This window comes from Ochotona curzoniae, unplaced genomic scaffold, assembly GCF_017591425.1.
Source record: "Ochotona curzoniae isolate NIBS_2020 unplaced genomic scaffold, NIBS_Ocur_1.0 contig_430, whole genome shotgun sequence".
NCBI lineage: Eukaryota > Metazoa > Chordata > Mammalia > Lagomorpha > Ochotonidae > Ochotona > Ochotona curzoniae.
This window is the reverse complement of record NW_024466219.1, coordinates 15750908-15765640: the sequence shown is the minus strand read 5'-3', so window position 1 is coordinate 15765640 and position 14733 is coordinate 15750908. Positions and strand designations below refer to the sequence as shown.

Here is a 14733-nt window from a genome sequence, read left to right as displayed (position 1 = left end):
TGATGTCCTTGTAAAAGGAAGTGTGAACACAGATACCCACGGCAGCAGCTAGGGGACCATGAGAAGCAACAGAGAGAAGGCCATCGACGCGCAAGGACAGGGGCTCAGAAGCAGCCAATGTGGCAGACACTTCCAACCTCCAGAGCCATGAGCAGATTTCCACTGTTTCAGCTACCTGGTCTGGTGTGCCATCCTGGGTGATGGCAGCCCTGGTACACTCATACAGGCTCCTGCTTACACCCCTCCCCCACCAACCCTCCATGGTAGCCTCTCTCTCTCTCTCTCTCTCTCACACACACACACACACACACACACACACACACACACACAATGTCATGAGGTCAGGTTAAGACAATCAAAATCTCCTATTCCAGAGCTTCTGTCTCGCATGGGGTAATTCTGGTTACAAACTTTCAGATTATTCCACAGGGGCCTTCATGGTGCCAGCTTGGTGCAAAGTTGGGTGGGTGTTCCTGAGTTCAGGGAAGGGTAACTCTCAGCACTTGGAGACCCAATTTTCAGGGGTCAGAGTGCTGCGCCTCAGTCCCTGGGGCCACCCTCCCTGTCTCAGGGTGCAGGGACCCTGGCCAGGTCTAAAAACACATTCGCCTTGCAGGAGGAAGGCACGGCCTGTTCCATACTCTGTGTTTACCCTGGGCATGGCTATTGACTCCAAAGCCTTATCATTGGGCCTTCAGACGGGGCTGGGCAGGGCTTGTCTCAGAGTAAGGGAGAGTTGGGTCTTTCACCCTGTGCACCCCAGAGGAGAAAGGAAGGGGCCAGCCAGCCTGCGGCAGAGCCAGGGGGAAGCTGCCAGCCCGACCCACCATGAAGGCGCTGCTGCTTTTACTGCTGCTGTTTCTTGACCTGGGACAAGCCCAAGGACCCCTTCACAGGTGAGACCATGCCTTCTACATTGCGTTCATCTGTCCCAGCAGATGATGGGGACACTGAGGACATTGTGAGTCAGTCCCTGTGGGTGCCCTTTCTCCATGATGCATGGCAGGGTTATTCCAAGTGGCGGCACCACTATCTGGTGCAGCCGCAGAACAGGGACCAGTGGCTGCTGGCATCACTTACAACATTCTAGTCCTTTCCCAAGATCCTGACCAGCACTACCTTGAGAGCTCCTCTGTTCTTCCCGGCCAGCTCTCTCTAGAAGATTCCAGAAAGCCAGTCTGCAAGAAGGAGAGGCTGCTCCACTATGAGATTGGGAGTTTCCATGGCAGCAGGGAGGTTCAGGACAAAGCCTGGGAACTCATGGGACCCTCTTGTGTCATACGCTAGCTACCCTCAGAGAAACAGCGCTGGAGAGAGGGGGAGATGAGGGAGGCAACCCCCCCCCGCCACCCTCCTCACACTGATCTCATCCTCAGGGTACCTCTCAGAAGGCAGCAGTCTCTTCGGAAGAAGCTGAGGGCCCAGGGCAAGCTCTCAGAGTTCTGGAAATCCCATCAGTTAGACATGATCCAGTACACCGAGTCCTGCACCGTGGAGCCAAGTACCAACGAGCCCCTCATCAACTACTTGGATGTAAGGCCCCCTGGTTTGGGGGGGGCAGGAGGGCTCAGGCTCAGGATCTAGCCAGAGCCACACCCCAGCAGCACTGAAGCCACCGCATACTCCTTGGCCTGGGTGACGCATGTCGGCTCATTTCCTAGGTTCCTGTGCACCTGGCTAACCAAGGCCCCGAGTGCTCAGGTGGAGGGCTGTCAGCACAACAAAGCATCCGCAGGGGCAGGACCTTGCTCTGCTCTCTCAGCAAAGTGCTGGAATTCTGTCAGCCCAGTTCCCTGGTGTGGGAGAGGCAGACCTCTCCCCTGCCTGGCCCGCAAAGCACGGACAATCAATGTCACCTAAGAAGAGTCCAAGTATGGCAGCTGGCAGCTTGATTTGATCGCTCTCACAGTCCTCTCCCTGCTCCTTGTACCTTTATTTCCCAGCCTTAACACTCCCCGAAGCCCTGGCCCTGGGGAGCTCCCCACAACCTCGGGGGCCCTGCAGCCATCCCCAACGTGATGTGCCCTCCCTCCTCACAGATGGAGTACTTTGGCACCATCTCTATCGGCTCCCCACCACAGAACTTCACCGTCATCTTCGACACAGGTTCCTCCAACCTCTGGGTACCGTCAGTGTACTGCACCAGCCCCGCCTGCCGTAAGTGGGACTGGGGATCCTAGGGAAATGGCTGAGGCAGGTCTTGGGAGGCATTCCCCAAGGGGAGAGGGAGCTTTCTACCCCTGGGGCCCTCAGTGTTCCCTCCCAATCTCCTGACTCCATCCTGGAACTGCTGACGCCAAATACAGGGCTGGGACAGGGAGAGAGGCAAGGTGTGACTGTTGTGCAAGATGACGATTTTATTGTGAATCAGAATTAATGAGAAGAAACTCAGTCTCTGAAAAGAGAAATCTTTTACTCCATGACTCACTTCCTTTGGAACACCCAAAGGCACACGGGGGAAGGTCCATTCAGCTGGCTATTTCTCAGCAGGCAGGCGGTTTGGGGCCCTATCTCCCAATGCGCCAGAGGTGGGGCTGGCAGGGCACATGAACATGGGTGGATCCGTTTGGCTAGAGTTTCAGTGAGGATCACAAAAAGAGCTCAAGAGAGAGGGGAGACGAGCCCCAGACACTTCCTGGAACCCTTAAACTAGGGGTCTGGGGTCTGGATGGAAGTGGGGAGCCTAATTTCCTGGGGTGGCAATTTTTATCCCTGGCTTCTGGCCCCCCGAAGGCCAGCCTCTGCCCCACACCATCCAGAGACCGATGCTGGCGCCTGATAAATGGGGCTTATCTTGGTGTGCCTCATGAGGTCATTGCGGGCAGTCAGGTGTGCCAGGACAACAATTTGGTTCCCAATTAGGCCATACCTGTGGCTGGAGGGAGGGGCAGGACAGGCCTGTGCAAGGGCCCCCAGGCAAGGAAGAGAGAGACCCTGCACTCCTGGTGGCCTTGGTCAGTAAAAGCAGTACCTTTGCTTTCCAGAGACGCACCCCCAGTTCCGCCCTTCCCAGTCCAACACCTACAGCGAGGTGGGCACTCCTTTCTCCATTGCCTACGGAACCGGGAGCTTGACCGGAATCATCGGCTCGGACCAAGTCTCTGTGAGTGCGAGTCCTGCGGCTTTGCTCTCTCTACAGGGAATGGGAGCCTTGTGCTCAGGTCTTAGAGAAGAAACTCAGCTCTGCCTTGGGTAGAGGTGGAAAGAGGGCGGGGCTTGTTGCGTGCGCAGCAGCAGGTGTGTGGCAGCCTTAGGTCCTGGAGGGCCGGCTGGGGACATGCCTGCAGGAAGCAGGGCGGAGCGAGCGAAGCCTGTGGCACACCGAGGAGCCAAAACAGGGTTCTGCCTTGAGCCAGAGCTCAAGGACCAGGGAAGTGGGAGAATCCTGGTCCCGCCTGGGTAGCCAGGCCTTGGGGAACGAGAGGCTGACCTGCTCCTAGTGAAAACTTTTTCAGTTCTGCGGGACTTGGGTCCACAGAGCCCAGCTTTCATCACAGCAGGTGGGGATATGATGTATTAGTATGTGGAAAACAGCAGGGGCAGTAAAACACCCTGAATGTAGAGAATATCAGGCACAGTAATGCACGGCTGAAATAGTGGCTGTTTTCTCTGTTGGAACTGTACACACACACACACACACACTCACACACTCTATATAAATGAATGTAAAGGTTCAAAACTGTTGGAAGGCTATATCCTAATTGATCGCTGTGAGAACATCTAGAAAACAAGGAAGGAACTGGAATTGACATGTAAGAGAGTTTTGGGGAGAGAGAGATCAATCCCATCCATAGGCTCACTCTCGCAAATGCCCACAATGGCCACGAGGAGGCTAGACTGAAGCCAGAAATTAAAGTTGGTACCCCCTCCCCGCCATCCTCACCCGGGCGTGGCAAGAACCCAATCACTGGAACCATCCCTGCTGCCTCCCCCGTGTCTGCATGAGCAGGCAGCTAGGGTTAGGAGCTGGAACCAGGTACCAAACCCAGGCATTCTGATGTGGTACAGAGACATTCCAGGTGGCAGCTTAACCACAAGACAAAACACTCCACCCCCCACCCCGTGCTACAAGAGGGAGTTCAGCAGTCCTGACCGCACTTGTTCCTCCCCTATCTCTCCTGGATCCGGGGCCAGGCCTTGTCCTCCTCTGGGCTGGCACCTTCTGCGGCAGACTCCACTTAGTTGAGGTTGGAGGCTTGGGGGTGTTGAGAAATCCAGGTGGGCTCCAGTGCACCTTACCTCCCCAGGTTCAAGTGGCCCTTCTCCCAGTTCACATTTTCCCTTTCTGCTGCCAACACTGCAGGCACCTGTTCAGGACATTCCTTAGCGTCCACAGGGACATATCACCAAATATCAGTTACACGACCACACATGCAAGTACTACGCGTGCTCCCCTTGTGCGGACATAGCGCAGTCCTCAAAAGGACATTTACAGCCAGAAACGTGTGGATGGATATAAAAGCTGGAAATCCAGTGAGCTAACTTCCTACTTCAAGAAGCAAAAACAACATGAAAACAAGCCACAAACTAATTACCACACAAATCAACTCCAAACAAAATAGAAGGAAGGAAACGCAAAGTGTATCTGACTTGCCGATAAAAAAGTGAATAAATCTTATATATAAAAAAAAAGAAATACAAAGAGAACACCAGTGAAACAGGAAAGCCACATAATAGAAAAAACGCACAAAGCCAAAAGTTAACTCTTGGCAAGAGGTAGTAAAATCAATAAACTCCTAGCATGATTAATGGAGATAAAAGGGAAGAAAATGCAACTTAACAATATTAGAAATGAAAAATAGGGCAGAACCAAAAACCCTGCAAACATAAACATGAGTTTATTACACTGATAGAGTTTATACTTTTTAAAAAATCAGTAAGTATCTTAAGAAGGGCAGCTTACCAAAGTTGATGTAAGGAAAAAAAGTGTGAATGCCCAGTATCTACTGCAAATATTGATTCTGTGCTTAGCAATCTTTCTACAAAGGGATCTCCAAGCCCAGGGAGCCTTGCTGGCAATTACTTCTAAACATTTAAAGCAAAAAATTACACCAGACTTACAGAAGCCCTTCCTCATAACTGGTACAGAAAGATCACTCATCTTATGAAGCCATATAACTCTAACAACAACATTTGGAAAGGACACAATCAGGTTTTAGCAAAATTAATAGGAATTAGGAAAAAGCAATAAAAATAAATAAATCTTTAAAAAAAACAAAAGAATATTGGAATTAATAAGTGAATTTAGCAGGGTTACTAAATATGAGGTCAGTATACAAAAGTCATGTCATTTCTACGTAACAGGAAAAGCAAATGAATATAGATTTTTTTTTAAAGATCTATTTTTATTGGAAAGTCAGATATATAGAGAGGAGGAGAGACAAAGATTTTCCGTCCGATGATTCACTCCCCAAGAGGTTGCAACAGCTGGAGCTGAGCCTATCTGAAGCCAGGAGCCAGGAACTTCTTCTAGGTCTCCCACGTGGGTGCAAGATCCCAAGGCTTTGGGCCGTCCTCCACTGCTTTCCCAGGCCTCAGGCAGGGAGCTAGATGGGAATTGGAGCTGCAGGCATTAAAACTGGTGCCCATATGGGATACCAGTGTGTTCGAGGCTGGGACTTTAGCCGCTAGGCTACTGTGCCAGGCCCTTGAATATAGACTTCAATGACACTATTTATATTATCAAACATCTCAATTGCCTTGAAGTAAACTTAACAAAAAATGTGTAAGACCTCTACTCTAAAAACTAAACATTACTGGATGTAACTAAAAGAAGACTGACATGACTTAAGAGACTAACTATTCATGGATTGGATGGTATAGCTTTATAAGGAAGTCAAGTACTTCCAAAATGATCTATAAATATTGCCCAGTCAAAATAGCAGCAATTTTTTGTTAGGAATGAATGTATGCTCCAATCTTGATTAAGCAAAACACTTGCCAAATACTAAGGCATACTATAAAGGTTTAATAATAAGACACTGTGGTGTTGGCATAGGAATAAAAAAATATACATCTAGAACAAATTAAAAATTTGAGACCCTGCCTGTGCATCCATGTGACTTATGTTGGACATACTGTTACAGTCAGTGGAGGAAATGATGGTGTAATATGAATATGGGTCATTTGAATATGGATATAGAGAAAAAATGAAGCTTGAATCCTCCTCCACACATTGTCAAACACCAGATAGATCACAGACCTAAACAAGAAAGTGAAACAACACAACTGTGAAAAGAAAGCATAGAAAAATGTCTTTATGGCATCAGGGTAGGCAGAAACTTCCAGAACAAGTTGCAAAACCCATTAATAATAAAGAAGTTGGTAAATTTGTTGATGAATACAATAAAGTTAATATATGTATGAAGATGCAATTAAGGGAGCAAAAATTCATATCTTCTACTCAAGAAAACGGTACTATTAAGAAGTAAAACCTCCTTCCACAAACACCAACAAAGGATTAGCTGCTAGAAATCAGTAGCAAGAAAAATGCAAACCACCCCCTTTACAAAAGAGGTTGTGCAAATGTCCTTATTATCACAACATAAGAGTTAAAGCCTGTGTGTAGCCATTTTTCCTATCAAGTAGAAAAACAGAACAGAAACAGCAGGCAGTACCTAGTGTTGGTGAGGATAAGAAGTAACGGAAACTCTCAAAATACTGATAGAAGAAGTATGGGCTGGTAGCATCATTGTGGACAACTCTGCAACTCTGTTTACTCAGGAAGACGCTATTATACTCTGTAACCCAGCGATTTTATCTGTAGGCACATATCCAACAGAAATACAGAAAGACATTCAGCAAATGATATTTACAAAAGCAGCACTAGGGGCAGTAGTGAAATGGAGGAAACAAATCACATTTCTATCAATGATTAAGAGTGGATATGCATGCCATTATGTATTCATACCATGGCACAGTAAGAAGAATAAACAAATGGCTATAGCGTGAGCAGGCACCATGCTGAGTGACAGAAGCTAGAAACAAGAGTTCATACTGGATGATTCCACTGATAGAAAATAGACTAAAGGAACATATGTGGTTGGGAGCCAGGAGAGGAGGGTGCAGTGATTGGCAGGAAGCAAAGGGCCTCTGAGGCTGAACCTGTGGGATGTTCAGTTACAGAACTGGGCATGAATGATCTGTGTATTGTTTCAACGCAAACAGTTTATATAAAATATTAAGTGGCAGAAACACGACAAGAACCCTTGTGCCAGTCACACCAGTGAAGGTTGAGATGGCACTGGGGGAGGCTGACAAGAGGATGCAGGAAGTAGCTTCAGAACAGACAGAAACCGGGAATCCTGGGGCTTCCCTTGCCAGGTGGAAGGACTGACCGTGGTGGGCCAGCAGTTTGGAGAAAGTGTCAAGGAGCCGGGCCAGACCTTTGTGAATGCAGAGTTTGATGGCATCCTGGGCCTGGGATACCCGTCCTTGGCTGTTGGAGGAGTGACGCCCGTGTTTGACAACATGATGGCCCAGAACTTGGTCAGCCTACCGATGTTCTCCGTCTACATGAGCAGGTAAGGCCCAGCAGGCCCATCGGGTGAGGGTCAGTTGTGACTTTGGGGAGACCACGTGGGGCTTAGCGTTCAGAAGACTGGGCTGGAGCTCTTGCCTTACTCGTTACCAGCTGGGTGTTCTGCGACAGAACACTTACCCCTCCATACCAAGTAAAGGGGGGTTCACATCAGAAAACAGCTGTGAATTAGCACTTTGTAAACTTACCATGCTGAGTTCAGTTGCAAGATTCACAGAGACTGGCTGTTCACTGAGCAATCAGTAAATATCACACACTGCTATGACATGCTGAGCATATTATCTATGACGTTAGGTGTTAGCACACAACGAAACAAGGAAGACAGTTCCCAGGTGGGTGGGGACTGGGAAGAAGAAGCCGGAAAAATTGCAAAGTAAGCTGACGATGGAAATAAGTGCACCCTAAAATGTGGTATGTATGGTTGATTATCACTTGGGCATTAAAAGGAAAGGAAATTCTGACACAGGCTCCAACACCAATGAAACTTGAGGACATCAAGCCAAATGGAATAAGCCAGGACATAAAGGCTACGTGACAAAGCATCTGGAAGTTGTTCAGTTTATAGAGACAGAAAGCAGAATGGGGGTTAGTGGGGTCTCCAGCAGGGGAAGTAGGGAGTTCTCCTTTGACAGGTATGGAGTTTTACTTCCACAAAATGAAGGCTTGGAGGCAGGCTGTGTAACAATGTGACCATGCTTCATACCGAGCTGTGCTCACACAAGCTGAGGATGGCAAATTTTGTTATACAAGGATGTTTCTAAAGGTTAAATTAGGTTAAGGGAGTGATCAGCTGGCAAAAAAAAAAAAAAAACCTCATTGATCCATACACTTAATTGCATTTGTTGATATGCATACTGTATTTTAATAACAATGTTTGAAAAAGTGAAAACAGACGGGATTAAAAGGAAAATTTATTTTGGTGCGAAGCGATTTTGAAATCTATGTATAGTTTATTCACAGTACATGTTCTCCAGGTACTTTTTGGGGTCCTGGCATATGTTTTACAAGTTATTAATTAATTAATTTGAGAGTGAAACTCCCACCTGTGGCTTCATCCCCCAAGTACCTGTCAGGCCAAGCCTGGGCTGGGCTGAAGGCAGTAATAAAGAACTCAATCCAAGTCCCCCACGAGGGTGGCAGGGTCCCCACCTGCCTGAGCCATCAGCACTGCTTCCAGAGCCTGTAAAAGCAGGAAGCCGAAGTCAAGAGCAAGGAATTTAACCCTTGGATTCTGACAAGGGACTTGGGGGTCTCAACTGTGTCTTAACCTTCAGGTCAAATACCTGCCATTTGACCACAATGTAGACAAAGAACCGTCCTTTATAGTGGGAAAGGTGCTCTGTCCTGGGGGTTCAGGAGAGGTGCCTTCAGGAGCAGAGCTCTTCCTCCTGCCCAACTCCTTCCTGACCTGAGCTCAGCCTGTCCATTCCTCTTAGGTCCCTACCTCCACATGGGGAGCCCAAGTGTACCCTGTCCAGATGTGCTGCTCTCTCCCTTGCCTTCACACACGGCTGCAGCCAAGGCCAGACTGGGCTGCAGTATGGCGCGGGGAGAGAGGCAGGTTGCCTTCACACCTCTTGCCGTGCTTGCTGGGTGGCCTGCTCCCTTCCAGCATGAGCTGTAATGGGAAATACCACAGACTCAGGAGCCAGACAGGCTTGACTTAAACCCCATCACTTACAAGGGTGCTAGAAAAACGTTATGGGGGGAAAAAATGAAATTAAACGATTAATTTATCTTGCTGCAAAAAAAATTTTTTTGAATCTTGCAGTTTTTTCATGATATGCATTTCCATGAACTTTTTGAAGTCCCAACACACGATAATTCTTCTCCCTGTGCCTCAGTTCCCTCAAATGGACACCAGTAACATGGAAGAGTCAGTGTTCACTTGGGCAGCACATATACTAAAATTGGAACACAATGTAAGAGTCAAGTAAGGTTAGGTAGGTAGGATGTGCAGCAGAGGCCACCAGAAGTGTCAGGTGCTTCCCCCTCGCCTCTCCAAATCCACTTCCCTAAAAGTCTGTAGACACTTGGGTCACTACCACTTCACTCTCCTGCCTTGCAATGCAGTTCTGTATTTTTCTCTTTCATCCTGAAAACATGCCTTATTCCCCCAGAATTCTTCTAGGTAATAGAATATGACATGAGCAATCCAAACCAAGGAAAACTGACCAAAACCCTTGCTGTACTGTCACGCTGCATTCACATTGTCTTTCCTCTGCTTACTCTGCAGAGTGACTAATACAGAAACTCCACCTACCACTGCAACCACGAAGGGAAGATATGAGGATGCACCACTTAAATATATACATATACTTAGAACCAAAAGAAATCTCTCTTTCTAACTTTTTAAAGACTCATTTTCCTATTTGAAAGGCAGAGTGACAAAGAAAGAAGGAGAAAATGAGAAAGAGAGATTTTCTATCTGCTTCTTCATCCTCCTGATGGCAGCATTTGGCCTGGGGCTGGACCAGGCCAAAGCCAGGAGCCACAAATTTCATCTAGGTCTCCAACACAGGTGCAGGAACCCAAGCCCTTGGGCCATCTATAGCTGCTTTCCCAGGAGCATTAGCAGGAAGCTAGATCAGAAATAGAGTTCCTAGGACTTGAATCATTGCCCAAATGGGATGTTGGCATCACAGGCAAGAGCTTAACCCATTACATGGTAATGCCAGTCCCCAAAAATTTCTCTTTTAGTTCTGTCTTTCATGTTATTGGAAGACCTTTGCACTATGAAAAAGAGTGACTTTGAGGATGCTTCAGATCACAGTGTGTGTGCATCCTGGCTGACTTTGGCCTTGGTTCTGTGTGGCTTGCCTGCCGTCCCCAATACCTCCCTCTGTAACCTTTCTTTCCAAGAAGCAGGAGTACTAACACATCACTGAGTAGTACCATTTCCATTCTTGCAAATACCAGCTGGAATGCCTGAGTTTGGTGTCAGTCTACCTGGGTTCCTTCCGGTCCCTGCTATGCTCCCAACTCCAGCTTCCTGCTAATTTATACCCTGGAAGGCGGTGTTGATGCTTTAGGGAGTTGATCCCCTGCCATCCATGAGGGAGACCAAATGGGATTCCTAGCTCCTGGCTTTGGCCTGACCCAGCCCCAGCTGTTGTAGACATTTGATTGGGGAATGAGCCAGCAAAACAGAAGGCCTCTAGGCTTGTTTCCATGTGTGTCTTTCTGCCTTTCAAATAAATACATAAAAATTTTTAAAAAGTGCCCACACTAAGTAGCTTGCAGGGGTTGGAAATTATGGTATTTTTAAAAAGATTTATGTATATATGTATGTATATATTTATTTATTTATTTATTGAGAGGCAGATTTACAGAGAGAAGGAGAGAAAGAAAGATGCTCCATCCATTGGTTCACTCCCCAAGTGGCTGCAATAGCCAGAGTTAAGCTGGTCCAAAGCTAGGAGCCAGGAGCCTCTTCCAGGTCTCCCACGTGGGTGCAGGGTCCCAAGACTTTGGGCCATCCTCTACTGCTTTCCCAGTTCACAAGCAGGGAACCAAATGGGAAGTGGATCAGCCGGAACACAAACCAGTGCCCATATGGGATCACAGCACATGCAAGGCGAGGATTTGGCCACTAGGCCATCGTGCTAGGCCCAGAAGTCATGTTCTTATTTTTGTCCTGAGTGTCCAGGTCAAGCCACCAAGGCTTGGCTGTGGGGTTACCAAAGAGGAGGTAGCCCTTCTTCAACACTGCTCCTCTCTCTCCCTGCAGTAACCCAGAAGGTGGCTCAGGGAGTGAGCTGACCTTTGGAGGCTACGACTCCTCCCATTTCTCTGGGAGTCTGAATTGGGTCCCTGTCACTAAGCAAGGCTACTGGCAGATCGCACTGGATGAGTGAGTATCCTCCATGGGGTGGTCAGTGCCATGGGTGAGCCCCTCACAGGCAAGACTCAGATTGGGTGGTTGGGAGGTGATGCTGGGAGCCCCACTGCGGGCTGGGGATGCAGAGGTGGCCAGGGGAGGTGCCAAAAACAGCATGAGCATCCCAGCAGGAGGTGCAGCTTCCTTGAGATGCACTGCCCTTTGGTCCTTCAACATTGATACACACACAAAGCCAAGGCTGAGTGGACAGAGACAGCAATGGAAATAGGACCTAGATTTGCCTTTGCAGAGCTTGATGGAAGGTCAGACATGCCTATGGATCACTGCATGGGAAGTGGAAGGTTTCGGCACCTGCGTGAGAAGCTCAGCATGGCACAGCAACCATCAAGGGTCTCAGTGGGGAGTGTCACTGAACCTGAGCCTGCAACACATGCAGTGTCCCAGCATGGAGTAATCGGAGATAGGGACTAGATTTCTGCTACATCCCTCGCTCTGGGCTAGAAAATGCTGGAATGCAATACATTGAAGGTCAAGGCATCATTTTGGGTGGAGATGATCTACATTGTTTAAGGAGATAAAATTCAATAGATAATGTCAGCCTGTATTTCCTCTGTGTGTGTGCACACACAGGTGCGTGCACATGTACTGGGCCAAAAAAGTAAACTCCTTTACTAGGATTCAGCCCTCTCTCCCCTCCAATTTGAGAAACACTCCCTTTTTGGGAGGGAACACACCGCCTGTTACTCTTGTGCCTGGGGCCCTGGAAAAGCAAAGCAGCAAGGAGTAAGGTTCAGTTACCCAAGAGGGAGAGGTGGCAGGGCTGACCACAATCGTTCCCTTGGCCCTCAGGATCCTGGTGGGAGGTTCGCCCATGTTCTGCCCTGAGGGCTGCCAGGCCATTGTGGACACAGGGACCTCGCTTGTCACCGGCCCTCCAGACAAAATCAAGCAGCTGCAAGCAGCCATTGGAGCGACACCTATGGATGGAGAGGTGAGCACCTCATGGTGCAGAGTGGAGGGGAAGTAGGATGTGGTGGGGGGAGGGAAGGTGCCGGCGCCCCTCCTTCTCCAGGGAGACAAGTGGCCCCAGCATGGCTTCTTGTGCTGTGTCTTAGTATGGCGTGGAGTGTGGCAACCTCAACATCATGCCAGATGTCACTTTCGTCATCAATGGTGTCTCCTACACCCTCAGCCCCACTGCCTACACGCTGCTGGTAAGGACTGTTTCCTCATTCTGCTAGTCACAGGGCCTTACCCCCAGGTCTGTCACTTCCCCTACTCAAACTGTCACCTGCCCTTAGGCTGCATCTTTGCCAGGGTTCCTCCTACTCTCTGCCAAGGTGGCACAGGAAGACCTTTCCCTGGTTCTGTTTCCCAGTTCTGTCGCAAAGAAGCAGCAAACTTTGGGAAGCCATTTAAGGAGAGCTTTCTGAACTCCCAACGTAGAGCATTATAATGGACAGAATCCTCATAACCACCAAGTCAGATTGCAGATACTATGATTCCATTTCATAGATGAGAATATTGAGGCTCAGAGCTTAAGTAAATTAAGTCCAGATATGGGCTGCTTTGCTGGAGAGTGGCAATCAGAATAAGGTTACTCAAAGGGACTTCCCAAAGTTGGTGAAAATTGGAATTAAAAGGTCAATCTATTTTGGTGCAAAAATCTTTGCCCTGTTAATTTGTAATACACCTTTTCCACAAATTTTTTGAAGACCTCTTCTACTTCTTGTAACATTCAGATGAACATGCTCCCTCAAGGAGGCAAATGTCTTGTTTCCGTAAATTCCGGTCTTTGGAAGGCAATCCAGGGAGAAAGGGCATGCCCTGGTATCTGGGGAACCTGTGATGGCCTGGATTTTCCACCTGACAGCTCCTTGCACACTCCTGGAGTCACCCACAGCATCAGTGACTGTGACTGTGCCAGAACAGAGGTGCCAAGGTATACACTAAGGGCTGGCACTTTAACTGCCCATTAACGCCATCCCAAGGCCAACTCCCCAAGGCCCTTCGGTGCTGGACACCACCACCACACAGGACAGCTGCTAGGCAGTACCTCTTCCCTCTTCCTCCTTTGTCACTGACATACTTCTCTTCCACCCCAGGACTTTGTGGATGGAATGGAGTTTTGCAGCAGTGGCTTCCAAGGCCTTGACATCCAGCCTCCAGCTGGGCCCCTTTGGATCCTGGGGGACGTCTTCATTCGACAGTTTTACTCTGTCTTTGACCGTGGGAATAACCGTGTGGGGCTGGCCCCAGCGGCTCCCTAAGTAGGCTTCTGAATCTGTGTTGCCTCCCCAACACCTGTAGTACCTGTTAGGTTGAGGCGGTCTTTACACTTGTCAAAATGCCATCTTCTAAGGCCCATATTGTAACACGGTAGGTTAAGCAGTCTGTGATGTTGGTATTCCATATCCATATTGGAGTCCTGGCCGCTTCAGTTCCGATTCAGCTCCCTGCTAATGCACCTAGGAAAGCAGTAGAAGGTGGCCTGAGTCCTTGGGCCCCTGCCACTTACCTGGCACACCCAGATGCCATTCCAGACTCCTGGCTTTGACCTATGGCTATTTGCAGAGTGAACCAGTAGATGAAACATCTGTTTCTCTCCCTCTCCTTCTCTCTCTCTCACTCTTCCCTTTCAAATAAATAACAAATAAATATTTTTAAAAGCTCATTTTCCATGGAATTCAGTTATTCCCAGAGTTGCAACTTGAATGAGGGCTAAACACTGCATGAGAACACACACAGTTTACACACTAAGACCTTCTCCATGATAGCCTAAGAATTAAGTTGCATGTCCAGGTATACAATTAATGCAAATTTCAACACACACACACACACACACACACACACTTCATTGTCATAAATCACTATGCACTCCCACCCAACTCGAGCAACCCACCCATACATACCACCCTGCTTTACCCACACCACCTTACTTCTCTCCAGCTCCACATACTTGCATTATTTGGGAATTCCTTCCAAGCCTCACACCATTTTGTCCCAGATATTTCCAATGTCCTTAAAGATGCAGCCAGAATTCAAGTGCCTCCTGCTGTCTTACAAATGTTTGACAATTTCTACAGTGGACTTGGCCACAACAGGACTCAAATAAAACCTGAAAGTTCCACATCTCCTAAGTCTCTTTCATTGACAGACTTTTACAGCATCCGGGATGAAATGTTTGAAATCCCTAAGTGTTGCCTAATGTGTTTCTCTGAGCCCATCTTGCTACAAAATGGTAGCTAAATCCACAGGTTTAATTTTATGACAAATTTGTTCTAGAGGTGCTGGGTGATCCTGTCGTGTCCTAGGAGGAGGCAGGTGGTGCCGAGTGCTTCTCTGTTGGTAG

The 14733-nt window shown here is 48.2% G+C and overlaps 1 protein-coding gene across 2 annotated transcripts; it reads left to right on the top strand.

The window, feature by feature from the left end:
• The first annotated feature begins 814 nt into the window (after positions 1-814).
• On the top strand, positions 815-14450 carry CTSE (cathepsin E). 2 transcript variants are annotated; one of them, XM_040985275.1, is made up of 9 exons: positions 815-896; positions 1377-1533; positions 2040-2157; positions 2985-3103; positions 7324-7523; positions 11271-11393; positions 12231-12372; positions 12497-12595; positions 13487-14450. In XM_040985275.1, exons 1-9 carry the CDS (start codon positions 829-831, stop codon positions 13649-13651), a joined length of 1191 nt encoding a protein of 396 aa, XP_040841209.1. In that variant the 5' UTR covers positions 815-828; the 3' UTR covers positions 13652-14450. The 2 variants fall into 2 exon arrangements, with proteins under 2 accessions (XP_040841209.1, XP_040841210.1); XM_040985276.1 differs by lacking the exon at positions 12231-12372.
• Positions 14451-14733: the final 283 nt, after the last annotated feature.